Below are 27725 nucleotides of genomic sequence, written 5' to 3' on the forward strand. Positions count from 1 at the left end.
AAATAGTCACTGGACAGCCCTGCCCCTGCCCACCACATTCTGGCTGGGCTCTGGCAGCTGATGCCGCTTGGGGGGACCAGCTAAGTGGAGGTGACCCGCCTTCCCTAGGGGGTACTCACTCGGCTGTGAACTCGTTGGTCCCCACAGGGATGCAGTAGACGAACTGCATGGCACTCCATAGCCGGTGGAACTCCACACACTCGTCCACGTGCATGACACCGTTGGTGGGCGGCGGGCCCCGCCAGATGGGGTCCTGCAGGTAGCTCCGAATGCGGGTCAGGATGACCTCGAACATGGACAGGCCGCAGCACAGCCGCTCCTTGGTCAGCAGGTCACCCTCCCGAGCGATGGCAATTTGCTGGGGACAGAAGCGTATATATAAACCTTCTATCGACATCTCAGAGACTCCCAAATGCTGGAGCTGGTTATACCTGCAATTCATTCACCAGAACTGACGTCTTACCCATAGCAGGGCATTAACTTTGTAAACCTGAGCGCAGCGGCAGGGAAGTCTGGTAGTAAGTAAAGTCCAGGAGCCATGGATAGAGGAACAGTTTTAAAGAATTTTGATACACCCCTGTAATGAGTGAAATGCTAGGTAGACACTGAAAAGACTGAGACGATCCTACTAATGGTATGATTGCTACTACGGTGCTACTGACTTCTAGCTCATACTCACTGAGTGTGTAACATAGCAGGCCCTGTTCTAAGCACTTGATAAGTATTGACTTCATTTATTCCTTACACCAACCCTGTGCAGTATGTGCCATTATTGTTCCCATTTTACAGATGAAGAAACTGAGGTTCGGGGAGGCAGCCGGCGAGTGATACAGTGAGGCTCTGAATGCTGGTAGGTCTGTGGGTTAAATTGTTAAGCGAATACAGCAAGTTGTAGGAAAGGACATATACTATAATCCTATTAAAAGACATCAATAACACACAAGCCCACAGACGCACACACAACTCTGTGTCGGGTGTGTGGAAAACATTTTAGAAGGTTAGAAGGATTAACATCAGTTGTGAGAACAGATGGGCTTGACGAAGTGGGTGAGAGTTTCCCTTTTTACTTTAAATACTTCTGTACAGTTGGATGTGTTACAATGAGCGTATGTTACTCTTAAAATTTGCCACTGAATTCCCAGAATTAATTCCTCTAGCTAGAAGTCCTCTGACCACTGTAGATGATCTGTATTAATAACGTAAACTGGCTCTCCCCTGGCGTCTGCTTATTGAATCTCTGGCCATCGGCTGGCTAGACCAGCAGCACATCAAGACGCATTACTGTTTGAGTGCCGAGTAAAAATAGCGGTACAGGTCTCAAAAGCCATGTGCAAAGTATGAGAGATGTTGACATCTAAGGTCAAAGTATGGTCTCCAAATCTAGGGACAAAGCTAACGAGGGTGGCTTAAAAGACCAAAAGATCCACAGGGGACCTGTGGGATGGGCTCCCCAGGCGGTGGTCTCCCCAGAGAGCTCATTTGACAGGGAGCCTGGTGGGGAGGGGCCTGCCTGATTTCTTGATGCAAGCTCTCACCCTGGAGCCCCCAGGAAGAGGGACAACCCCTCAATTAATCTGTGGAGGGAAATAAATCAGGAAACACCACTGTGGGAGCCTGTTAGGATATTGTGGGCCAGGAGTGCAGTTGTCATGACAACAACATGCTGAAAGAAGTCTTCAAATAAACCGTGAATTGGGGAAGAAGAGTTTCACAACATTTGTTCCAAACAGGAAGGAGAGGGAACCCTGATTCAAGGGGACTCATCTTGATTCTGTGGGCAGAGAAGGTAGCTACTGAGCAGGGAAGGGAGCACTCAAGTTGCCACGGTGAACTAGGAATCGCTCTTACAGAATCCTGGGCCTGGGGCTTGATTCGTTCTCACAGGCAACTCTCTGCCAGGCTGGCATTTGGTTCTTCCCTTTAGAAAGGGAGTGTCCAGGATAGTGAAGATGTTCATAAACAAATAAAGGATCTTGAGTCAGGAATATTCTCCTTCATAAGTTCATACAGAGTTCTGAGTGACTAATTAATCTCTTGTGCATTTAGTTAGTCTGAATCAATCCTCAAAGCTTGACAATTGTGGGGGGATTAAAAAATTAGCAAGGGGGTTTATAAATCTGCAGAAAGACTATGAATTCTGGCGACCACCCCATCCCCACCTACTTACAGTCAACCATAGGGGCCTTGACCGAAATGGTTAGGGGCTTTATTCCTTTTCTTAAGTGTTTAGCCTTACAGTTTTCCTGTGAACTATAAATACATGGATGGTCACTGGGTAAAATCTAGAAAAAAAATTAAAACGTAAGAAAATAAAAATTTCCCATAGACCTCATTACCCAGAGATGAGGTTTCTTAAAATACCGATGCATCATTTGTTTGTGTTCATGTATGTGTGTATAGACATCTATATTTTAACAAAATTTGGGTCATCTTATCTGTATTGCTTTTTTTTTTTTTCCTCTAAAAAAACCATTTCCTTCCATATTTTCACATGAATTTTTAATGGCTACACAAACTGGCCACTGACACACCATCATTTATCTAGTCCTCTCCTCTTGTGGGTTATTTTAAATTGTTTACAAATCTTCACCATCACAGACAATCCCTACACAACCAGCCTTACACAGAACACTTGCTGAGGTTACCTCTAGTTATTGCCTTAGGATAAAACCCTAGAAAGAGAACTGCTCCATCAAAGAGTATACTGTATAGTTTAAAGGCGTTTGCCACATGGTGACAGGCCCCAGAATGCCTGTCTGTGTGAAGCCTGTTCCTGACCCTGCCTGGTGCTCCGCTGTTCAGAGAAGCCGTCCACTAGCCCGAGAGATGAACAGAGGTTGTTCCCTGTGATTTTCAATTACTATTCCCTGACTACTGGGAAGGCTGGACACTTTCTCGGATGTTTGTTGGCATTTATATTTTTTATGTTGTCGTTTTCTTTCATGTGCTTTCTTCGTTTGGTATGCTGTCATTTTTTTCTCTCTGAAAAAGTATATTATAGACTATTTGCTGTAAATACCCCCAATTTGTGCTTGGTGATATATGATCATAAATATATGAGCATAAATATATGTATGAGCACATATATATATAGTTTAACATAAATTTTATCCATTTCTATTCCACTCGAGGGAGGGGGTTCTCTCATTTTCTGCCATTCTTTTCTGAGTTAACAAGGGACTAGATGAAGCACCTGTGAAACCACATGGAAATGCATTTCCACATGGAGCACTCTGATTACAGCTAGTGACCTTTGGAGGAGAATGATATTCTCCTTTTAAAAAAAAATATTTCTTACTGATTTCAGACAGGAAGGGAGAGGGAGAGAGAGATAGAAACATCAATGATGAGAATCATTGATCAGCTGCCTACTGCATGCCCCCCACTGGGGACCAAGGCTGCAACCCAGGCACATGCCCTGATCGGGAATCGAACCGCCACTTCCTGGTTCATAGGTTGATGCTCAACCACTGAGTCAAGCTGGCAGGATTGATGCTCTTCTTAAAAAAATAATTCTTTATGTTTTTAGAAGCCTTTTACTTATTTGTTCATTGTAATGATCATGCAAGGCAAAACAAAACAGCTACTAGCCCATTTAATAGATGGGAAAACCAAGACTAAGATATTAAATGTCTAGCGTTATGTTATGTGACAATGCAGGGGTGAAGCTGGGACCAGGACCCCTGCCTTTTGACTCTCTGCCAGAGTGTTCCTTCCAGGATAGCACTGGGCAACAAGTCAGGTCACCTCAACGTGTCCCAGAAACCAATGCAAGTGATGCAATCATGTTAAAACTCCTGACTTTGAATATGTAGCAGAACTGCCATCACCGACCTACATACAGGTGAGGCAAAGGAGGTGTATAGTTGTGAGGAAGCGAAACACAGAGTTTATTCTTGTATTATTACTTATTCGTTATTGTATAATTTTCCATATGAACAACTATGAACCTCCTTTTGGCTCAACCTGTATTACATGAGCCCCCCAAACCCCAGTCAGCTCAGAAGTTAATATTTAGTTAACTCTTCTTGGGTCCACAGGATGAGCACAGTTTTGGACTCTTTCTTGAGGGCCGGCAGATTTGTTAAACTGGCATTTCCTCTCCTGCAGACTGTCTAGGCTTTTGTTTATAAAATACTCTGTGTTTGACAAATTGCGATTTATATCGGTCCCCAGGAAATGGTGTTGGCCAGAGCAGGGCAGGAGTCCAGCGCTCTGAGTGGAAACGCATGCCATAGCCCGGTGCGAGGGCCGGATTCTTGTAGGATGACACCAGCCGAGGGGCAGGCACACTGCTATGGTGCCGGCCTGGGGGATTTCTCCCTAAAAGGAAATCGTTAGAGGTCTCCTCTGTTCAGCCCCCGAAGGCCGGGAAAGAAAGTGTGCGCCCTGCACAGTGTCTGAACTCCCTGAGGGGTGACTCAAAGAGCCTGCCCACGGAACGGTTAGTCACGTTTTCCGGAGATGGTGGGTGGCCTGCAGAGGGTCTGGCGCATCAGGGTGACACCGGGGCGGATCGGCTCTGCAATTTGCCCCAAATGCTTGCTGTGCTTTTCAAGAGAAGAGAGACCCCAGAGTGTGAGTCTTCAGATACACACAGGACAGAGGGCCACAGGAATGCAAGCTCAGGAGGGAGCCGAATCCTAAACCTCTGACAGTGAGCTTTGGCGACCAAAACGCACCATCTTGGCTTGGCTCCTTCTGGTGCCCTGTCTCTCTTCTTCCTGAATTCTGCCCTGGTCCAGCACATGGTTTTCTTGTCTCTCTTTCTCCCCAGTTTCCTTCTGTCCTGACCCCCTGCACAGTCTGTGAGTTCTCTGAAGGCAGGGGTTCCTGTCTTACTCGTCTTCACATTCAAAGCCACTGGTAGGACTGGTTTGTAAAAATTAGTTGCCGAATTCATGCCCATTCACCTTTGATAACATTCGAGCACTTCAGAGGAGGCTGGTCTTTGATCCCCCCATCTCTGTCTCTCATCTTCTTTAGGGCTTGCCACCATTTTGACCTAGCTGTGTATCATTTTCTAGGAAAAGTTTTATTTATATGGTGTTTGTGTGTGTGTATGTGTGTGGGTTTAAAAATGTACAAATGGCATCAAACTGTATGAGCTGTGGTGTAACAACTTGCTTTATTCATCCAGCCACGTGCTTATGATCTAGCCACATGGATGCACCCGGATCGAATTTTCCTTTTCATGATTACATAATGAGTGCTCCGCGTTTAGATGATGCCACCTCCTTTTGTTTAGTCAACCCTGCACTGACTGACATTTAGGCAGCTTCTAGCTTTTGCTTTAATGAATAACACGGCAGTAAACACCTGGTTTTTGCAAGCGTTTCCCTGGCAACGATGTGCAGACGTGGGCTGCTGGCTCACAGGGTGTGTGGGGTTTTAATTCTGAGAGATAACATAGCAGAACTCTCGAAACCGAACAGGGCATCATGGGTACTTGTCTGACTTCCTTCTTTCTTGGCAGTATAGAGGACACAGGGGGTGGAAGGAAGAACTCAGGCTTGAGAGCCAGCAAATCTCACTCCAGACCTGCCCTGCCACTAAAAGGCTTTGTGGTTAGACAATCTCTTCCTCTCTCTGGGCCCCAGTTTCCCTGTAAAAAGAGGGGCTGGACCAAATGCTCTCCCTCTAAAGCTCCTTTCGGTGAAGGATCGTACCTGAGGGGTCCCCAGCCGCTCTATCAGAGGGACCAGGTGAAGCGGGGCGTACTTGGCTTCCAGGCGTTTCATCCGGACTTCCAGACGCTCCCCCTCTGTCAAAGGAGCAGTAGGCAGAGAGTGAGATTCAGGCCACAACAGGGGGACCTGGGGAAGGGACACTCTCAGAGGATGCGGTGACCTATTTGCATTCTAAAACTTGAATGGAGCCTGTAGAACTGTTCTCCTTGTTTTTGATGAGTGTGATCAGGACTCACTATAAGGAAAAAGATTCTATTCTCTCTGTCCAGCAATGGAATCATCTACCTCGTGGGATGATGAGAGTTCCCGTCACTCAAAGGATTCAAACCCAGGCTAGACAGCAAGAGGCTAGGGATGTTCCAGAAGGACGAAGAAACAGGCCTGGGGCACCATCCAAGTCTACCATTCTGTGACCATTTCATAGCTGCCCAAAGCTTTTACCTTCTCCCTTTCTGACTGCAGATCTGGTTTATTGGGACTAAGTAAGCATAAAGTTCAAAATCAAGTTGGCTACTGAGTGGCTGTTAGTGGTTTCTTACCTTTGATGTAGACTCGCGGCAAGATATTTTGGAAGGGCGCAGCATGGAGCAAATCACAGACTTCCTCCTGAGACTGCAATCAGAGATGGAGGGAAATTTTTAAAAAATAACTTTAAACCAGGAAGAATTTTCATTCCTAAAAATTTGAGCACTGGAGTCAGCCAGACCTGAGTTCAAATCCTGCCACTTTACTTGCTAGCTGTGGGATATTAGTCTCTCTGAGACTATTTATCTGCAAAATGAAGATGTGAATAGTACCCATTTTAAGGGGCTGCTGTGAGGATTAATTGAGAGAATGCATAACTTCATAGCAAAGTCCCTGGCACACAATGAGTGTGCAACACATTTTCATTATAATCTTATAAGGAGTTTGCTGAAGAATTCGAATGAGTGACAGTGGGATCAAGCAGAGATAATGGGCCCCAGGCTGTGTTTGTCTCATTGGTTGTGAGGCCTGTGGGTTCAAAGCAGCTAGCTGGGCCAACCCTCCAACTCACTAATCAGGATGATGCTGACCTCATAAGATAAGTTGGGAAGAGATTACCCTTTTGTATTTTCTGGGGGAGAGGGTGTTGAATCAGTATTACTTCTTCCCTAAGTGTTTGTTAGAATTCACAAGTGAAACCATCTGCATCTGAAGTTTTCTTTGCTGAAAGCTTTAAAAAAACAACAACGAGGTAAGGCCCTGCTGGTTGGCTCAGTGGTTGAGCATTGACTTATGAACCAGGAGGTCATGGTTTGATTCCAAGTCAGGGTATATACCCTGCTTGCGGCCTCGATCTCCAGTAGAGGGTGTGCAGGCGGCAGCCAATCAATGATTCTCTCTCATCACTGATGTTTCTCTCTCTCTCTCCCTCACCCTCCTTCTCTGAATAAAAAAATATTTTTAAAATACTAGGTATAACATTTCTTTAGTAATAGGACCATTCAGGTTATCGATATTTCTGAGTGAGTTTGGGGGTTTGTGTGTCTCAAGGACTTGCTCCTTTTATCTAAGTTTAATTTGTGGACATGGAGTTGCTTGCAGTAGACCTTTGATGTCTGTGGGATCTATAGTAATCTCCCTATTTCATTCCTGGTATTGGTAATTTGTGTCTTTTCTTTTTTCTCTCGGTCAGTCTGGCTAGAGGTTTATCAATTTCATTGATTCCCCCCCCCCACACACACCCCCACCCCCGTAAAGAACCAGCTTTTAGTTTCATTAATATTTCTCTATAGTTTTTGCTTTCAATGTTACTGATTCCTGTTCTTGTCTTTATTATGTTCTTTCTTCTGCTTGCTTTGGGTTTAATTTGCTTTTCTTTCTCTAGTTCCTTATGATAGAGGCCTAAATACTGATTTAATAACTTCTTTTTTTAAAAAATATATTTTTATTGACTTTTTACAGAGAGGAAGGGACAGGGATAGAGAGTTAGAAACATTGATGAGAGAGAAACACCGACCAGCCGCCTCCTGCATACCTCCCACTGGGGATGTGCCCGCAACCAAGGCACATGCCCTTGATCGGAATTGAACCTGGGACCCTTCAGTCTGCAGGCCGACGCTCTATCCACTGAGCCAAACCGGTTTTGGCAATAACTTCTTTTTTAAGATAACATTCAGGCTACTCTTCTATACCTCCAGTAATCAATAGCTCAGAACTTCTGGAGGTAGCCCAATTCATTTTTGAGCCTAGGACATAATAGTTTCTCAATTATTTATTAAGTGAATGAATATTTCCCCCTTATGTTTCTTAGATGAGTATGTAAATGAGCATATTTATCTATATGACAATCCTCCAAATACAAGAATACTATTACATCCATTCATCTTACAAATACGTATTGAGCACTAGGCACTGTTCTAGGTTTTGCAGATATGATGTTGAACAAGTTAGACTAGATCTTTGCACTCACATGGCATTTACAGTCTAGTTCATAGAGACAGATAAACAAAGGTAAATAAATCAGGAAATTTCACATAGTGATAAGACACAACAGGGTAATAAGCTAGAGTGACTGGGGAAGGGACTACTTGAGAGAAGGTGGTTAGGTAAAAATCTTTTTTTGAGGCAAACACATTTAAATAAAGAATGGAATGAAGTGAGGGAGCAAGCTATGTAGGTATGAGGTAAGAGCATTCCAGTGCAAAGGGCCTGGGGCAGAAAGTCAACTGGAGTAAAGTGATGCAGGAATCATAGTCCAGTCTGAGGCCCTGATGGTAGGGAGGGACCAGTTCATGTGTGGCCTCATAGGCATGGTATGAAGCCTGGATTTTATTTGAAGGGCAATGAGGAACTGCTGAAGTATCCAAGCAGATACCCCACTGCCAAGTTTTTTATCTTTCTTGCTTGCTTCCAAAATTGTAGTTGCTCCTAGAAATGCCTTGTTACTAGAAAAGTTGCCCGTTGTATGAACTATCCACTTTGTTTTGTTAATGTGGGTGAAATTGATCTTGGGAGACATTTAGGAGATGGGAAAAGAGGCAATGTTGCTGACTTATCCATTTTACATGATGAGCTTCCACTTCAGATTTCTTTGGGGGAGACAAGAGTGTCCATTTACCCCTCTCCTCCCCACCACCACGCTGAGTTTGCAAACTTCAGGACTCCAAAGGTTCCTGGGAAGGATGCTTCATGCTGGCATGCCTCCTGTGTGCTCTCCACCTGGCAATGCCATTTGTTACTGAAGGTGAGGAAAGACACAGGATGTGGTGTCCTGGTAAAGGTGGGGAAACATTTGGCAAGGAGCTCCCAGAGGAGGCGTTATGTGGCCATTTGCATAGTGAGGTGGCTGCATACTCTGCAACACCTTCTTGGGAGGTATTTGTTCGGCATTTGTTTGCTGAGGCCATAGCGATGATAAAAATGTCTAGTTCAGCCCTAGGTGGTTTGGCTCAGTGGATAGAGCGTCAGCCTGAGGAATGAAGGGTCCCAGGTTCGATTCCAGTCAGGGGCACCTGCCCGGGTTGTGGGCTCGATCCCCAGCTGGGGGCGTACAGGAGGCAGCCAATCGATGATTCTCTCTCATCATTGATGTTTCTTTCTCTCTCTCCCTCTCCCTTCCTCTCTGAAATAAATAATATCTATCTATCTATCTATCTATCTATCTATCAATCATCTATCTAATGTCTAGTTCAGTGTGGAGCACACACAGGCCTGCGTCAGGGATCCAAACAAGCTTCCACTGTGGGTGCCAATGCTAACGGCTGACCTCTCTCTTGTCCAATCTCAGTGTGAAAGGATCCGCACTTGGCCTTCAACTCTGCCCAGGAACCCACCCAGCCACTGGCCTGTGAAGTCCACTGAGAGTGTGTAGAATCAATATTACTGCTGCACTAGAGGTATCATGTAAATATATTATCGCTGGTTACAAGAGAAAACAACAGAAATTATAAGTAGTATAATGAAATATTGAGAGGAAGAGTGAGAAGAGATGTAAATGAGCTAAAATATCATCTTTCCAAATAGGGAGTCTGTAAGTATTGTCTAAAGTGGCTAAGTAAGAAACAGGGGTCATCCTCGTATTATCAGGCATCACGGAGATAACTAGAAGAACTTGAATCAGGAATGATGAGAACAGGTTGCCTGGCAAGTGGGATGCAGGTGGGGAGAGGTGCAGTCGAGTCAAGAAGGATGCTTTGCATCATGAGCTCATCTATATTTTTTAATTTGTTTTCAGGTGCAATTAAGAACAATTTAAATGGAACAAAGTGAAGAAGTTGGATTAAACAGCGTCTCAGGGTCCTTCCCTAGAACAGAGAGTCTGTAACAACATAATCACCTGTTCTCCAGGGAATGAGAGGAAATGAGTATTTACTGAGCACCGTGTGCCAGGTGCTTTGTACCCACTATCTGCCCCACACCCCAGAACATCCTGGGAGGCATCCCATCCTATGGGCGAGGACACGGAGGCTCTCAGGAAGGTGATAAAGAAGCAGTGGGGTGGACACTGCGACCCAGGGCCCCCTCACTTCCACACCCACTGCTTTTCTACAGCAGCCCAAGCAGCCAAAGCCTTGGGACACTTGAAATATGCCCCCCCCCCCCATTTTACATACATATGATGAAAAAAAATTATAAAAAACAGAAACAGGAGAAAATTACTTAAAATCTCACCACCTGAGAAACTTTTTAGCCTCACTCATATCTGATTAGGATTACGTCCTTTGTTGCTTTATTTCCTGGGTTTCTGGTCATAGCTACTAACATTCTTTAAACTTGAACATACTGTAATATGTATATGCAGCTTGAAGAATGAAATGAATCTTGAGCCATCTTCCAGAAAAAAGAAATAGGAAGTTACTGATACCTGTGTTCTCCACCCTCCAAAGGGAGCCTCTATCCTGAATTTGTGTAAGTAGTTTCTTTGCAGGCAGCAAATTTTGGAAGATCTGCTGGTGTGATTCCAAGGTAAGGTAAAGGACACTCATGTGGTCAAATTTCTACCCATAAATTTATACCTATAAATTCCTCCCAAACCAACATTCTCCCCTCACTCTTACCACTCCACAAAGACTTATTCAAATTCCACCTTCTGAGAGTCTTCCAAGCCCCTCCAGTCTACAGTTTTCTTTTTAAAAACTGATCAGCCCAGCTAGTATGGCTCAGTGGTTGAGCGTCCACCTATGAACCAGGAGGTCAGGGTTTGATTCCTGATCAGGTCACATGCTCAGGTTGTGGGCTCGATACCCTTGCCTTCTCCTTTGGTTCTTGATGCCTTTTTGGTCTTCTTCTGTGTGATGGTCTTTAGACTTAGAGATACCATTTCTTTAATTGGGAGGCACTGTGTATTTATCTATACTAATAATAGAGGAATATGCAAATTGTCTGGGATGCTGTCACAGTAATAGGAACAACCAAACAGCATGCTGCGTGGGGCGACCAGGCCGGCAGGGGGATTAGTGAGGGATGACCAAACTATTGAACAGCAGGCTGCGTGAAGCGACCAGGCTGGCGGGGGAGGGGGGCAGTTGGGGGCAACCAGGCCGGCGGGGGAGGGAGCAGTTGGCTGGTGGGGAGGGACGGGGGTGGGCAGTGAGGGGTGATCAGGCAGGCAAGCAGGTGAGCAGTTAGGAGCCAGCGGTCCCAGATTGTGAGAGGGATGTCCGACTGCCTAAACTGGCAGTCGGGGGATGTCAGTTTAGGCAGTCATACATCCCCTGAGGGGTCCCAGGTTGGAGAGGGTGCAGGCTGGGCTGAGGGGAAACCCTGCCCCCCCCCCCCCATGCACAAATTTTGTGCACCAGGCCTCTAGTTCGGATATAAGTAAAGACAGTAGTGCTTCTTATTAAATGAAGAAATGGGTGACAGGGGGGAGCTGAGACCTCCCAGGACTGTCTGGCTTGATCTGTAAGTGGCCACAGGCCTACAGGACAATCATCTTTCTTAAAACCAACCTTACCTTTTTCTCCCTCGAGTTTATGTTATGAAAAATGTTAAAGAAACAGAATACTTGAAAGAACAATGAACATCCTTATACCCTTGATGCAGCATCACTGCGAACATTTTGCTACATCTGCTTTGACTATATGTTTTACTGAATCACTTGAACATAAGTTAAAGCTATTGCATTACTCGGCGTTAAATACTTCAGCACGCAACTCCTAAAATCAAGGACATCCTCAGTACTATGATCACAACGCTAAAAAAAATTCTTAGCCCTGGCCAGGTATCTCAGTTGGTTAAAGCATCGTCCGATACACCAAGGTTGCCTGTTTTCCCGGCCAGGGCATATACAAGAAGCAACGTCCCACCCCTGCCCCTCTAAATTAATCAATCAATAAAAAAAATTAAAAATTCTTAATGTCATATAATATGCAGGCAATACCAAAATTTGCTCAGTTCTTAAAAAATTTCTTCTATAGTTTTTCTTTTTTTTTAACTGGGATCCAACCATGATGAGTTTTCTGAAGTTTCTGCACCTACCAAGCGCCACAGTGATGCTTATTATTCCTGTTGCCTAGGACAACACTAATGTATTATGTTACGAGAGAGGTGATCATTAGATGATTAATAAGGATCAAGCTCGAATGTAAAATTGCTCTTTGCCAACAGTGCAAGTCAAAGCCAAAAGGTTTTTGGTCAGAATGCAAAAACTATTTTATTGGTAAGGAACCCACATCAAAATTCTTCAAGGGATGAGTGTTTTATTTTGGCACTGCTTTCAGCCTTAGAAATGTCCTTTTCTGTTTCACTTAATTTAAAACTGATAGACCATCAAATACCATAAAAACCTCATGTTCCCAATGTAGCCCCCGAGGTTAACGGGGGACAGCTTTCTCTCGGCTGAAGGATACCATGAAAATTCAAAACGCATATTTTAAAAAACGGGGTCACTGTGATCCCAGGCATGCCGGGCTCATGTAGAACAACAGCCTCTCCCTTTAGGCTCTGCCTCTGGGTGAAAAACACCGCACCATTTTAACGGATTTCCTAAAGGTAGTCATCAGAGCAATCTCGGAACAATATTTTCTTAAATAACAGTTTGCTCTGGGTTTTGAGGCCACAGAAAGACACATAACACTAACATGAATGTCATGTTTTTATCTTTGTCAAGTGAGTGAGGAGAAATGAGCTGGCAAACTGGAGGTCGAGCCCCCACAGGAATCCCCTGCGGCTTTCTGGCTCAGAAAGGCAGGGAGGGGATGGGGGCCTGACCACAGAGCCCAGCGGTCTGGTTTAAACATTCCCTTATATGGATGCACATAGATGGTCAGTGTCTGTGCTTCCCGCATGCTGATGCTAAGCCCCAAGGATACAGGGCCTGTGGAGCAGGCAAGAAATTAGGCTTCCCACATCCACATGACCCTCCTTGGTACAGAACGTACCAGCTGTAGCTTCCGGCCCCTCATCTGGGGCTGCAGGTATGGGGGAAGCTGAAGTGCGGTCCATGCGCTCCTGCTCCGGGGGCCGCTCCCTTCAGGAGCCAGCTCTCTGTAGCCCCGGCTAAATAAATCAGTCATTTAATCTGATCTGGTTCTGTGTGTGGTCTTCCCCACCAATCTGAGCCTCACCTGCATTAATGCTCCATATTGTGATGTCTCACCTCCCCCCCTTCCCCCACCCCCCGAATTGTCAAGAGGAAAAAGAGTTATTATTCTGGATCAGAATCATGTGTGGTCAACTGGGAAAGCTCTACAACCAAGAAACTGGCCTAGAAAGTAACTCTCTTCCCCCCCCCCCCCCAACAATGCATGTCCATGTCTACCAAGGTGGGCATTTCCCAAAGGGTGCGAATTGGGGTACAGGGAAAGGGCATTTCATAACAGTGAGCAGACAGTGAGGAGGTTACTGCCTTTCCAGTTTCCTGTCCATCGTTCTGACAACTTTAATGAGAAAGTCTCCATTTGCAGCCTTTCCTAAGAGCAACCCCATTACCTCTGGAACATGTGCTAAGCTCTGTTTTTAACACAGAGAGGGAGCAGGCTTCCGGTGCAGAGGCCCGAGCAGGCGGCAGCTGGAATGACACAGCCTTGCCTTATTCTGATTGAATTTATTATTCTGGTTGCTTTCTAAGGGTGATAAGAGATGATGAGTTTTTAATGGAGGTGATGTAAAGTGTTCCTTGAAAATAAGTTGAAGTTACGAAGTAAGCGAACTGAAATAAAACTATCATGGAAGGAAAGGACCTGTGGTCTGCAGGTCCAGCAAGAACTGGACAAGCACACAGCAATGACTGAGCTCTGGAAACAGCCGTTCAAGGAGACCCCTCCCAGGTCAGGGGCTCCCCATCCGGGCTGCACGTCTCCGCTTGGTGAAGAACACTTTTATGACTACACAGAGTAAAAACACATACATGAGGGAAATTTATATGCTGAGACATGAGAGCGTCTGGAAGGCGTCCCCCGGACTGTGAGCAATGGCTCTGGCAGCGTGGCAATGTGGCTTTTGTGTTCTTCTTTCTGCTCCTCTGGGTGTCCTAGCAGTGAATTTATTTCAGTTATGCAACAAGGAAACCAAATTAAAGGGACTATAAAGTGGGAGCAGGAGATAAAGGAACCAGATGTGAAGCTGGAATGAAGACAAACAAAAAATAAAACCCCAAACCCACACAGCAGTCTGCACAGTGCAGCGGATTGCCTCTCTGTCCCTGCGTGCCAGCCGGAAGGCTCCTGGTTCTCGCCCCACTCCCGCTCTAGCTGAACCCCTGGGAAGGGCGTCTCCCTCTCAGGGCCTCAGTTTCCATTCCGTGAAATGGGGGATTGCACTGGATCGGTGGTTCTCAGTAGGGGGAGGTTTTGTCCTCCAAAGGAATATCAGGCAGTGCCTGGAAACCTTTTCAGTGTCACACTGGGGAAGGTGCTACTGGCACCTACTGGGTAGACCCCAGAGATGCTGCCCAAGATCCTACAGTGCACAGGACAGGCCTCTACAACAAAGGATTCTCTGTCCAAAATGACAGGGGTGTCGAGGCTGAGACATCTACTCTGGATGGTTTGATGGTTTCCCCAGACCTGACCTACATTCAATTCTGTGAGTTTGGGTCCAGCGTTTCCTCACCTCCTGTAAGAGAAGCAAAGCTCTCATGGCCCACCAGACTGTGGCTGTGGCCCACTCAACTATGAGGGGGAGAGAAGAAATAAACAACAGGGTCAAAGGCAGGAAACAGTCTCAAGTCCTCAGCGGGAGGCCTGGCAGTAAAAGGCAGATGTGGACTGAGGCCTCCCTTCCTCACGTGAATGAACAGGGCCCCCTCCTGGTGTGTGTCGGCATAGCAAGCAATGGGTTGAAGAGCGGAAAACCACACAATATTTGAATAAAAACATGGTGTCGGTGGGATATTTCCCTAATGACCACCTTATGACTTCTCGAGATAAAAGAGGAAATACTAATCAATCATAGCAGAATTTCCTTGAAAAACATAACAGACTTGTAAACAGTTACTTAAGAAATGCTAACTCATTTTAGATTAGACTCAATATGGAAGAGCCTGCCACAACCAGACCCTTTGTGGACGCTGGATAAATGACAGGTGCAGCACGACCATGCAGAGTGGGGAGGAGAGGTCTTTTCAATCAGTGGTACTGGGCCAACTTGGCAAGAAATGTGATTGGATTCCTACCTCCCAGGAAACATAAGCATCCAGTCCAGATACATAACACACTTAAAGGCCTGTTACGTCTTAAAAGGCTAAACTCTAAAACTTTTAGAAGATAACTTCATGACTTTACAGTAAGGAAGGCTTTTTAAATAAGTCAAAGAGCACCAGCCATACAGGAAAAATAAAATAAAATAAAATACACTACACCTTAGGAACTTCTGTTCATCAAAAGACAAGCTGCAGGAATATATTTGCAACACATATACCTACAATATATAAATAACAGCCGCAAATCAATAATAAAAAAAAAAGGTAACTCAATAAGAAATAGGTGAAAACATTGAACAGCATTTCACAAAGAGACTGTCCAAATGGCAATACCATATGGAAAGAGACTCAGCCACATTGGTCATCAGGGAAATAAAAACCATAATGAGATACCATGACACATCTACCAGAATGCTTATGAATGTTGAAAAGAGACAAAGTGTTCATGAGGATGCAAAGAATTAAAACTCCAATACCTCGCTGAATGGGAAAATAAATGGGTACAACCATTTTGTAAAACTGCCTGGCAGTCCTCTACTGAAGCTAAACATGTGTCCACACATGGACTCAGCCATTGTACTGCCATGTATTTACCTGATACAGATGGGAGCGTATACTCACCAAAAGAAGTGTACAAGGATATTCATGACAGCTCCTTTCATAACGGTATCCAACTGCAAATCATTCAAATGTCCATCCCAAGTAAAATGGACAATTCAATTAATCTATGCAGTGAGAATACTGCATATTCTGTATATTACTGGATGTACAGTGGACCTTAATTAAAAGCACCAAGAAAACAAACACCCCACTCCATAGGTGTATGGGGTTCTGTACAAATAATGCACCCTGAATATTAAGAAAATTTACAAGCACCCAAGTTAAAGAAGAAAATATGCCTTTGTCTAAGTAATCACTTCTCAATTTATATTCTCTCTACCTAAAAAAGTAATGAGATACTAATAAACTGTTAAAAACAAAAAGGCAAGCCACAGAATGAGAAGGAGCTTGCAGAATATACACCAATATGGAGCCCACACCAGAAAGAACTGCAAGTCTGTTAGAAAAAGACAGATGACACCAAAGAAAAATGGGAAAGACTTCTCACTTTGTACTTTTCAGGTTTTCTAAACTATTATATACACTTCTACCTTTTTATATTTACTTTTGGTTCAATAATACTACACGAATATACTTTCTGTGTAAAATATCAGACACTCCAGATAAAAGTAAAGTCCCTATTGACCTTTAATCCTGGTTCCCTCCAATACATAGAGAAAATGACTAAATTATTATGCTTTTTTTCTCCTAGTTGTTTTTTTTTTAATGCAGTATTCTTTTGTGGGTTTTAATGTTTTGTTTATTTTACATGTATGGCATCATACTGATGTGTGTCTTGTCCTGGGACTAGCTTTTCCCCCACTCAATATTATGACTTTTACCTTGTTTTCTGCTGGTATGTACAAAGTTACTGTAGTTATTACCTTATTCTTTTTTAAAAAAGAATTTTTTTAATTGATTTCAGAGAGGGAGGGAGAGAAACATCAATGATGACAATCATTGATTGACTGCCTCCTGCACACCCCACAGTAGGGATTGAGCCCTACTGTGCCCTGACCGGGAATCAAACCATGACTTCCTGGTTCATAGGCCAACACTCAACCACTGAGCCAATCAGCCGAGCTAGTACCTTATATATATTCATGACTTCAGAGTCCTCCATAGCATGGATGCTCCACAGTTTACATAGCCCTGCCCCCTGGATGGCCAGTGAGTCGCACTCCTTCCTCCTTGCCAACCCCCCCCCCCTTATTTTTGCTCCTAGTCCCCCTGTTTAATGAGAACAATTGATATGTTATTTAAATGTGTATGTAATTCCAGCTTCATAAAGTAAGAAACTCCAGAAAGCTCACGCCTCGTTCTAACCTCAGAAAGTGTCATGGCTTTGGGGATTTCCCCAGTTGTCTATGTAGAAAGCGGAGCGCACAGCTTTGGGGAGCCCTGACCTTTCTATGTGCCTGTCCCCATCCCCAGGACTGGGAATGGTGCTAAAAACCTATGACTTTGTTTTTCTACCTCAGCTGCTGATGTGCTGTGTGACCTTGGGCGAGTGGCTCCCCTCTCTGGTTCCTCACTTCCCCACTTATGAATGGGGGGGCGGGGTTGGAACATATACTCTGTTGGGGTCTCTCTCAGCTCTGAGGAGTGTCCTGTTGTCTTCAGTGATACATGCAAGTGACCAAGGCAGGGATGCCTGAGAAAAATTTCCCCTTTCCTTGTAGCCCCGTCCATAGTCTGCCTCTCGGGGTCTGTCAGGAGAAGTGTAATTGATGCTCAGGAGGTGTGCTCAGGAGACACCCAGGACCTGAGGCTTCAGGCACCTGCCCTCCCCCTACTCCTCCCAGCTCTCCCCCCCCCCCAGGGCCCCTGCAGCATCTCCTCATCTTCCTGAGGCCTTGAGCAGAGTGGTGCTTCCTACTTATCTCATCCCCACGACTGCTGAAGGCTAAGTTGCCATGGCAACCCAGGCCCACTGAACCATGTTATAAACCTGTTTCTATAAAGAGGAACACTTAGCTGTCTGGAGAGTCCTTCTAAAGGGGAGCAGAGAGGCAATTACTCATGGAGGAAGAGCAAACCTGCATATTTCAGACCTTCCAGTGCGTACATGTCCCTCCGGTGGAGATGGAACCCTGAGGTGTGCACTGGGCCGGCTTACAGACAACGGGAAGCAAGGACCTTCCCGGGCTCTTCTTCTGAGCTCTTGCTATCATGGCCTCCTTCACATCTCTCTCTACCTTTGTCCCCCTCCTTCCTAATTCCTTCCTTTTCCCTCCCTTCTCCATGTGCCTGCCTGCAAGGTGACCCTTAGGATGGACAACTGCAAAAGCCTTGTCCTTGACTCACCTTCCAGCCAGTCCTTCTCTGAATGGCCAAAGGGGCCTTTAAAGAAAGTCCATCATACCCCCTCACTCTCCATCTCACAAGGGGATGGCCAGGGACTGTGGCCACCTGCTTCTCCCCCCTCAGCCCCAACCTTGTCCCCTTACCCTCTGCAGTCCCGCTCACTATGGGCTGCTTTTTCTTAAAGACATTTAAGCCTCATCCTCTCCTGACACCCATCACTCTCTGTGTGTCCTAGTTCCCTGTTGAGTGCTTCACAGCATGTGCACCACCTGCATTCACAATCTCTGCTTATTTACTTCTTCCAACGCCTCCCTCTCCAGAATAAAAATAGTAATAATCTGTCGCCCTTGTTCCTGGCCATTTATCTTCCACCCAGACCTGCACCTGGCCAGGCGCAGACTATCAACACCCTCACTCGCTCACCCTCAACCCCACAACAGGCTCTCGGTTCTATGTCCCCATTAAAACCTGCACTCGTCCCTCATGGCACTGTCACTGTGACCATATCACTTCTGGGTAAATACTGCTCAGAATGGGTCTCCTCGTGACTGTCCAGGACACAAGCCAGGGACTGGCTACTGCTATGTCCAGGAGGGCAGCGCCTGTCCTATGGCAGCCAAGGAGTCATTATTTGTTTAATGAGTGATGGGAAAATTAAGACTCCCAGATGGCCAAGGTCCAGCCGCTAGTGAAGGTGGGCGGGGTGGGACCCTTGTTCTTCTCTAGCACTCAGGTGGTCGAGCTCTCTGACACAGAAAGGTGGGGTGCGGGCCCCACCAGAAGAGCATGGATCTTGCTGCAGGCCCTGGTCAGGTGCAGTGGGGCCTCAGGAGTCTGACGGGGGGCGGGTTCCTCCCAGCCTGGGACGCTCCCCTCTGGGCTCAGGACTCACCAGGGCTTGCTCTATAAGCAGGCAGAACAGGATGGCGTTTCCCACTTCCCTCAGGCTCTGGAACACGTCTGTTTTGAGCTCTGCGTACTCAATGATGTCCTTCAGCTGGTGGTGGAAGAACTCCAGGATTCCTGGGGGTACAGGGGGGTCGTCAGCGGGGAAGTGACACAGCTCAGCTGGGTTCATGGGACCTGTCAACTGAGAGCAGCCCCAGACCTGACTTGGACAGCCAAAAGCCAAACCTGCGGGCCCTGGGGTAAGGCTTCCTTCAGGCTCAGTGCTAGAGGAAGACCAGGAGGCGGGTTCCAATCTTTTATGGAACAAAACACACACACACACACACACACACACACACACACACACACACACACGCACAGTGAGCAGCCCTGGGTCTTTCCTAGTCCTTCCAAAAACTTACCTGAATTCTTCATAATGACAGGCATTAATATTTATTTAGCAGTGTGAGATGCTGTGCTAAGGACTTTATCTGCAATCCCTCATTTGATACTCATAACAACACTATGAATCAGGCAGTTTTACTCTCGTTTTCAGATGAGGCTCAGAGAGGGTGAGTGGCATGCCCACAGTCACACAGCTTAGTACATGGGGCAGCTGAGACTGAACACCAGAGTTTTCGGCCCCAGCCCTTTCCTGTTCTAAATCACACTGACCCAGCAGACCATCTTTCTGGATGCCCCGAGCGCCCAATTCAGTCTCTACTCCACTGACTATGAGAGAAGAATCACTTCTCTGCCCAGATGTCAAATGGCAAAAACTCCTGTTTCCGGACTCACTTTAGAAATGCCACCTGGGGCCGATGGAGGATGGAATCCTAGAGATGCTAAGCTAAAGAAGACCTTTAGGAGTAAACCTTGCTCTCCCGTTTGCATCCTCGTACAGCTTCGCAGCAGGCCTGTGAGGGAGGCCCAGCCACCATCGTCTGCCTTCACTGATGGAAGAATGCTACCCTCAGAGGGATAAAAAATGGCTGGAGGCTAGCTTCTAGCTAGTGGCGGAGGAAGGATGCAAGCCCAGAGCTCTGCCAGCGTGTGGGCATTTTAGAGAAGCAGGTGGCCGGAGTCCCTTCCCACCATGGGAGGGGTTTGCATTATTTTCCTCTCACCACCCCTGCCCCGGTTCCCCATCACCCACCTGGGGAGCCATACTCGTGCCGGGGCAAGCGGCATATCTTGGGCATCACTTCGATCAGTGTTTTCACATACTGGAGAATGGTCCCCTGGAGCTGAGAAAACAAGAGCACAAAATGAAATAATCCACCGCTGCTGCTCAGGTGCATCTCTAGGCTAAACGCTGGGTGGACGGGGGTTCTGCTGAAACCTGTGGGTAAGTGCGATGCTGAACGTGTCCCTAAATTCATGTGTTGAAACCCTAATTCCCAATGTGATGGTCTTTGGAGATGAGGCCTTCCAGAGGTAATTAATTATGAGGGTGGGGCCCTCACAATGGGATTAGTGTCCTTATAAGAAGAGACAGGCGAGAGATGATGTCTCTGTCATGAGAGGATGCAGCCAGAAGGCAGTGAACTAGGAGAAAGGCTCTCACCAGAACCTGACCATGATAGCCTTGATCTTGGAACTCCAGCCTCTAGAACTGTGAGAAATAAGTATGCTGTTTAAGCCACCCAGTCTGTGGTATGTTTGTTACAGCAGCCTGAGCTGACTGAGACAATAGGCTCTGTGCCCTGACAGGACAGGGCAGGTTCTCCCCTAACGATGGGCAGTAGTCCCGGTGCCTTTCTAAGGGAAAATGGGCCTTTATCAGACAGAAGAGGGAGCTTTCTCATTAGCCCCTTGGGCTTATAGACTTTAAGGAGGGCAGTTTCTAGGCATGCTGTCCTTCCTGGAGTAGGGGGCTTACAGGAGACCCAGACTAACAGCTGAAATGAAATGGGGCCAGGGAACTGTGGAGACTGGACAGTCTCTTCTTCAAGCAGGGAAAACCCATAGCACATTTATCCCTCGTGTTCAAGGCAGACTTCTTTAATCAATTCACATTTTCTGGATTGAGCGTCACAGTTCATAATCCATGGCTCCACACAGCTGCTACCAGAGAACTGGAGTTAGCCAGTGAATCCTGCTTGCCATGCCCGACATGGTTATACATTACTTTTTTATTTCTCTTTCATCAAATTTTCGGGAAAATCTTGTTTCACCCTTATTTTAACAGTGTTCCAGGGAATTAAATGAAGGTTCAGATGATCATATATGGGGCAGAGACAGAATTGTGATAAAGGCATTGGCTTGAGGCCAGTGCAGTATTGGTAGAATTTAGCAAGAAATCCCAAGGGGAAGAAGCATGGTGACTGATTAGAGATGTCTGCCAGGGGCATGGGAGGCGAAAATGGTAGCATCCATGCCATAGGCATACCATGCAGAAATTAGACAATATGGCACAGGAGGGGACTACGAGCAATCATTACTAGGCCCTGAAGGTCAACGTCAGGATTGCTGAGTTCAGTCATCAAGCACAGGGAGTAAGCTCAGGGTCAGACAATGAGAGGCATAGGCACAAGTCAGAAGGACCACAGAAATGTAACAGAGCAATAGGTAAGAGGAACCAAGGGATAATGGGAAAGGTCTCTATCTACAGACACAGCTGAAGTGTCTTGATTTCAGATCCGGGTAAAAGGTGACGGCAGATCTTGTTCCTATCAACCCCGCTGGGGCACATCCCAGGCCTCGTGTGGCCCGTCCTTACCAAGCTCTTGACGATCTTCAGCAGCTCCTCCATGACCACGGCGATGCCCTGGTAGCCCAGGAGTCTGCAGATGGTCTTGAAGTGAGGGGGCCCCACGAAGTTCCTGTAGGAGCTGTAGATGTGGCTGTAGGCGATGTTGAGAGGCTGGAAAGGAGAGGATGTGCAAGGTGAGCGACTGAGCACGGAATGGACGCCGGCCTGCGGCCTATCCAGGTGGGGGATGTATCACTGATAGAAAGGAGAAAGGACGTCACCCGGTGCTCTCACTGAGCGCCCCGGGGAGTATGTGTGCAAGATGCTGGCCATGGAGAGAGGTGTGGTCAGTGGCCACAGGATGGAGCAAAGGCCACTAGATGGAGCAGGGGTTCCCCAGGGAAAGAAGAGAAAGAACTTCCAGGCGAGTATCTTCTTTACAAAGACTCCTGCTACCCCAACTGTCCACACACACACCAGGAGTTTTACAAACCGAGCTATGGGGTGGGGGTAAAAATGACTACTTTCTTTTTCTAGAGACATTTTTGGTACTAGAACAGCCGTGGGCAAACTACGGCTCGCGGGCCGGATCCGGCCCGTTTGAAATGAATAAAACTAAAAAAAAAAAAAAGACCGTACCCTTTTATGTAATGATGTTTACTTTGAATTTATATTAGTTCACACAAACACTCCATCCATGCTTTTGTTCCGGCCCTCCGGTCCAGTTTAAGAACCCATTGTGGCCCTCGAGTCAAAAAGTTTGCCCACCCCTACTAGAAGCTGGCTGGAAGAACCCTGTGAAAACACAATAGCAGGCTAACACTGGCTTCTTTCTTCTACTTTATTTGTCTCCGTCTATGATAGGGCGGGGTCTTGGGAAGGAACAGGCCTGGGAGTCAGGAGACCTCTGCTGAGTGCTTGGGAAAATCAGTTTCCGCATCTATGAAATGAGGGGCTGGACCAAACCAGATAAGGCCTCACTCCAAAGCTTAGGTCTGAGTGTAGTTTTCTTGCCTGGAATTATAAAAATCTTGAACACAAACCATGCATATACGAGACCACACCTGATAGTCTACTAGCTGAAATTCTCTAGTAGTTGGCTAATGAGAAGTCCTACATGACTGAACCAGGAACTGTAATGGTGCGTTTGAAGGACTGCAAGGGTCTCAACTCCCTCCGGAGCCATGGTGGGAAGATTTAATTATGTTCAGTCTAGGTTTGGGGTTAAGTACGTTTTAGTGTAGATGAATTCTTCTAAACTTTACAAACTACGCATCACGATCATAGTGCCTCTACTATCAAGGACACATGAACACAACTGGGAAACCCACTGGCAGCGAGGATTCATGAGGAAGCAGAACACCCACGCATCCAGCAGGCTGAATGACAGTTCGTTTGGGAAGCCAGTGCCTACATGTGGGAGGCTCAGAAAGTGACAAAGAGCAGCTCCGCACTCCATTCGGATGTGCTGTCACAGTAAACTCTGCCTGAACCTGGCGGGTGGGTAGTTTGTATGTGGTTCCTAAGGATTTCTAAGTATTAAGGGGGCACGAATCGTTTATGCAGGGCGGGAACTATAACTGACTTAACCCATGACGTTCACTAAAGTCGATGTTCAGCAAATCCTGGAAGTATATAAATTGTTGAGTTTGATTCAGCCAATCAGGGGGGCCATTTACTGTGTGAGTAAAACAGGCCACCCAGTCTAACTGAGCTGGGTGCAGGGTGGGGTGAGTGAGGCACTAGAGCACAAAACGTTAGGAGGGGCCCTCTCCCTCAGTGAGTGTATCCCAGTTCTGGCTCTGTTCTCAGAGCCTCATTCTGTATTCTCCTGCTTCCGTGGCTAGGGATGAGGAGTATATAGCAAACACCAAACCAACATGGCTTACCTCTGGTAGGGGAAGAAGGCTGAGTAGAAAGGGGCATGAGAGAACCCTCTAGGCCAGGGGTGGGCAAACTTTTTGACTCGAGGGCCACAATGGGTTCTTAAACTGGACCGGAGGGCCGGAACAAAAGCATGGATGGAGTGTTTGTGTGAACTAATATAAATTCAAAGTAAACATCATTACATAAAAGGGTACGGTCTTTTTTTTTTTTTAGTTTTATTCATTTCAAATGGGCCGGATCCGGCCCGCGGGCCGTAGTTTGCCCACGGCTGCTCTAGGCGATGGAAATACCCTACATGTTGCATTGGTTGTTGACTACACAGATGTATATACATTTTTCAAAACTCATGGAACTACATGTACTCTTATGATTGTGCATTTACTAGTATGGACAAGTGGTTGTATTTCCCCAACTTCTTATGTTGAAATTCTAACCCCTATGTGTGGGACTTTTGGGAGGTTATTAAGTCATGAGGGCGGAGCCTTCATGAATGGGATTAGTGCCCTTGTAAGAAGAGATGCCAGAGCTTCCCTCCCCCCATCCCCATGATGTGAGATACAATGAGAACAAGGCCATCTGCAAACCAGGAAGTGGGCTTTCACCAGACACCAGATCCACTGGCACCTTGATCTTGGACTTCCCAGCCTTGAGGTAATAAAGAAATTTTAAGCCACCCAGTTGATGATAATCTTGTTATAGGAGCCGGAACTAAGTACATTTTACTATATACGATTATGTGTCCATATAAAAGTAAATAAAAAAAACCCACTGGGCTACATCATGGCCTAATTTACTTCCCAACATTTGTTTTCAAAGATTAAAAAACAACACCCTTAGTTTAATTTCCTCCGGAAGAGGGCTGCAGCTCGAGCCTGCACAGGCATGAGGGAATGGTGACCTGGCTCTGCTCGTGGCCCCAAGGGGCACTTGACAGGGTGCATGGGCTGACATAACTCCCTTCCATTCCTCCACACACACACCACACACTCTGGGCCTCGCCTCTGAACCCAGTAAAGCGCAGAGCACTTTTCCTTCATCCCCTTTCAAATCCTATATAATAAAAGGGTAATATGCAAATCGACTGAACAGCCAAACAACTGGTTGCTATGACGAGCACTGACCACCAAGGGGCAGACGCTCAATGCAGGAGCTGCCCCCTGGTGGTCAGTGCGCTCCCACAGGAAGAGCCATTCAGCCAGAAGCTGGCTCACGGTTGGCTGGCGAGAGCAGCTGCAGTGGCGGGAGCCTCTCCTGCCTCTTCTGCAGCCGGACATCCCCCGAGGGCTCCCAGACTGCAAGAGGGCACAGGCCAGGCTGAGGGGACCCCACCCCCCGAGTGCACGAATTTTGTGTGCCAGGCCTCTAGTATCCTATAAAAGGCATTTCTGAGCAGCAGGTGATTTCCAGTGGTTATCCCTGGAGGAGGCAAAAAACAATCAGCTGCTTTATTTCTTCTGTCTGATTCTATGACCTCTTTTTTTGCTTTGTCTGAGTCTATAGTTATAAACGGGCATGGGCACCCCTGACTTCAAATCCCAGGTCCATAAATTTACTAGCTAGATGATCTTGAGCAAATTACTTAACCTCCCTTAGCTTTGGTTTTCCCTAAGTAAAGATAATGCAATTTCCAATAGGGCTATTGGGAGGTTTAAATGAGATAACAGACAGAAAACACTGAGCCTGGTGCCTGACACTCTGCAAGCACTCATTGCAATAGCAGCCATTACTAATGCTTTGTTTGGTAATTTGGTAAGTAAACCAGGGAAATACAGCGTCCCGGTCAAATCCCCACCCCCCCAGCAGTCATGATGCTCTGAATGTAAAGAGGGGGAGTGCATACATGGGGTACAAGTCTACACAACACAATGGATGTCCCACAGAGGATACAGCTGGGAACCAGCTGCTGAAATGCACCCCAAAATGAAGATTTTGCTTAATATTTACAACATTATAAAAGTGAGAGCTGTTCAACAACAGACTGCGCTGGGTAGGAGCTCTCACTGCCGCAAGTGTCTGGGCAGAGGCTGAGAAACATGGCTCAGGGTTGCTGGAAGGGGACCTGCCTGGGATTGAGCACTGGAAGAGATGGGATTAATGCTCCCTTCAGAGGTGCAAGCTCCAGCGAGGTCTTCCTGGATGCTCATCCTCCCTGGCAGTCTTCTTAAGCCCACCCAAGGAGCTTCTAGTACAGTGATGGCGAACCTTCTGAGCTCGGTGTGTCAGCATTTTGAAAAACCCTAACTTAACTCTGGTGCTGTGTCACATATAGAAATTTTTTGATATTTGCAACCATAGTAAAACAAAGATTTATGTTTTTGATATTTATTTTATATATTTAAATGGCATTTAACAGAAAAATCAACCAAAAAAATGAGTTCGCATGTCACCTCTGACACGCGTGTTATAGGTTCGCCATCACTGTTCTAGTACCAAGTCTTCCTTAGCACTTGCTGGCAAGTGTGCGCGCACGCACACACACACACACACACAAAATATACATAGGATTCAACAGCCCTCCCCAGTTCTAGACAGAAGAGAGGAAAATTTTGGAATTGTTTTACCACACACAAGGGTTTTTAAAAATCCCCCTTGTAGGCCTGCTCAATGCAGACAGGCAGCCTCTTGTTGACGTTCTTACATCAGTCTTGGATTCTGGTCTAGACCAGAAGTTTAAGCTTCAGTTGATGACTCAGGCTCAGGAAGGACCAGCATGAATGGAGCAGAATTCAAATCCTTCTACGTGAACAAGCACCCCTCACCCCCAAAATACACCACACCCATGCAAGAAGAAGCACACACATGCCAAAAAGTACATGCACACACACCCCCGGAGGGCACCCATCTGACCTGCTGGCTCAGTAGGAGGCTGGGCCCTATTGAGAAAATGTGGGAATATGGGAGCCTGGGCATTTTCTGAGGTTGGCAAAGAAAAACAGGAATGCAACATGACTTGAGACATTGAAACGGCTCCAAATCTCTTTTACTGAACCAGTCCTGCTAACTGACTCAGGTTACAACCCAAGGAAGGGCCTACCTTAGAAATGAATTACGATTAGGATGGCTCACTTTTAATATCAAGCTAAACAAGCCTGCACCATCCACACTGCACAAAATAATTTTATGAGATCTTAAGAGATAAATTATCCTGATGCAGGAAATCAGAGCCATCTTATTAATGTGTGACATAGAGGTGCATTGTTTTAAAAAGGCAAAACAGTATTTTAAGGAGAAGGAAAAAAATATGGTGAGTTCGACCTGGCAGTTCCTGGGCACTATATTATCTGTACACGGACCTTTTAAAAATTGTGATAAAGCATACATAACATAGAAGCTACTGTTCACGCCATTTTAAAGTGTGGTATATGGCCTTTTAGTCAGAGGGCCTCTTTCACCAGATTGTAAACAGGGCTAGCCACTTTAAACAACGAGACCTATTTACTTAGCAAACTGAATTTGCAAGCAATTTGTATCTGCTTTCTGGAATCACAATTGCTGTTTTCAGAGATCCCAAGAGGAATTAAAACTGTTTCTAATTTCCTGTTTTAGTTATAATTTCTCTAATGTTCTTCGAGCAATCTGAATATTATCAGCCACAAACACAGCTCTCTAATCCGGTTCATAGAGCGAGCTGCAAATTCTGAAATCCCTGTAGGTAAATGAATAAAACAGCAACACCAGGGAAGAGCACAGGAAAGAGGCATAAAAAACTAGTAACTTCTGAGTTACAGGTTTAAATCCATTGCTAGGGCATGGGGATGTGCAGATGTGTCTGTCTGTCCATCCCTTCTTGACGTCTACTGAGCTGTAGGGCTGGGTCTCCAACATCTGGGCTCCTTGTTGGTCTTCTCAGCTAAGAGGCTGAAAGAGTCAAGGCAGGTGCTGTAGAGACCTCAAGAAATGATGCTCCTCTTCCTTGTCTGACAAAGTCAGTCCTTTGGAGAAGGCAAGAGGGAGAGCAGGAACTGGCCTTCCTATTCAGAGATACCATATCAACCCTCTAACACTAAATTTTTAGAGGAAACCAATGTCATCACTTTTTTTTCCATAATCG

General features: G+C 46.1%; 1 protein-coding gene across 3 annotated transcripts in view; it reads right to left on the minus strand.

Moving 5' to 3' along the window:
- The window catches only part of CYFIP2 (cytoplasmic FMR1 interacting protein 2), a 105309-nt gene that overhangs the window by 6414 nt on the left and 71170 nt on the right, over nucleotides 1-27725 (minus strand). For all 3 annotated transcript variants that reach the window (XM_036312052.1, XM_036312051.1, XM_036312050.1), the window contains exons 24-29: nucleotides 21815-21958; nucleotides 20249-20339; nucleotides 19097-19227; nucleotides 6230-6302; nucleotides 5670-5764; nucleotides 120-358 (exon numbers count right to left, since the gene is read on the minus strand). In XM_036312052.1, coding sequence (XP_036167945.1) covers nucleotides 120-358; nucleotides 5670-5764; nucleotides 6230-6302; nucleotides 19097-19227; nucleotides 20249-20339; nucleotides 21815-21958 — 773 coding nt within the window. The remainder of the gene's footprint in view (nucleotides 1-119; nucleotides 359-5669; nucleotides 5765-6229; nucleotides 6303-19096; nucleotides 19228-20248; nucleotides 20340-21814; nucleotides 21959-27725) is intronic.

Source organism: Myotis myotis, unplaced genomic scaffold (assembly GCF_014108235.1).
Source record: "Myotis myotis isolate mMyoMyo1 unplaced genomic scaffold, mMyoMyo1.p scaffold_m19_p_6, whole genome shotgun sequence".
NCBI lineage: Eukaryota > Metazoa > Chordata > Mammalia > Chiroptera > Vespertilionidae > Myotis > Myotis myotis.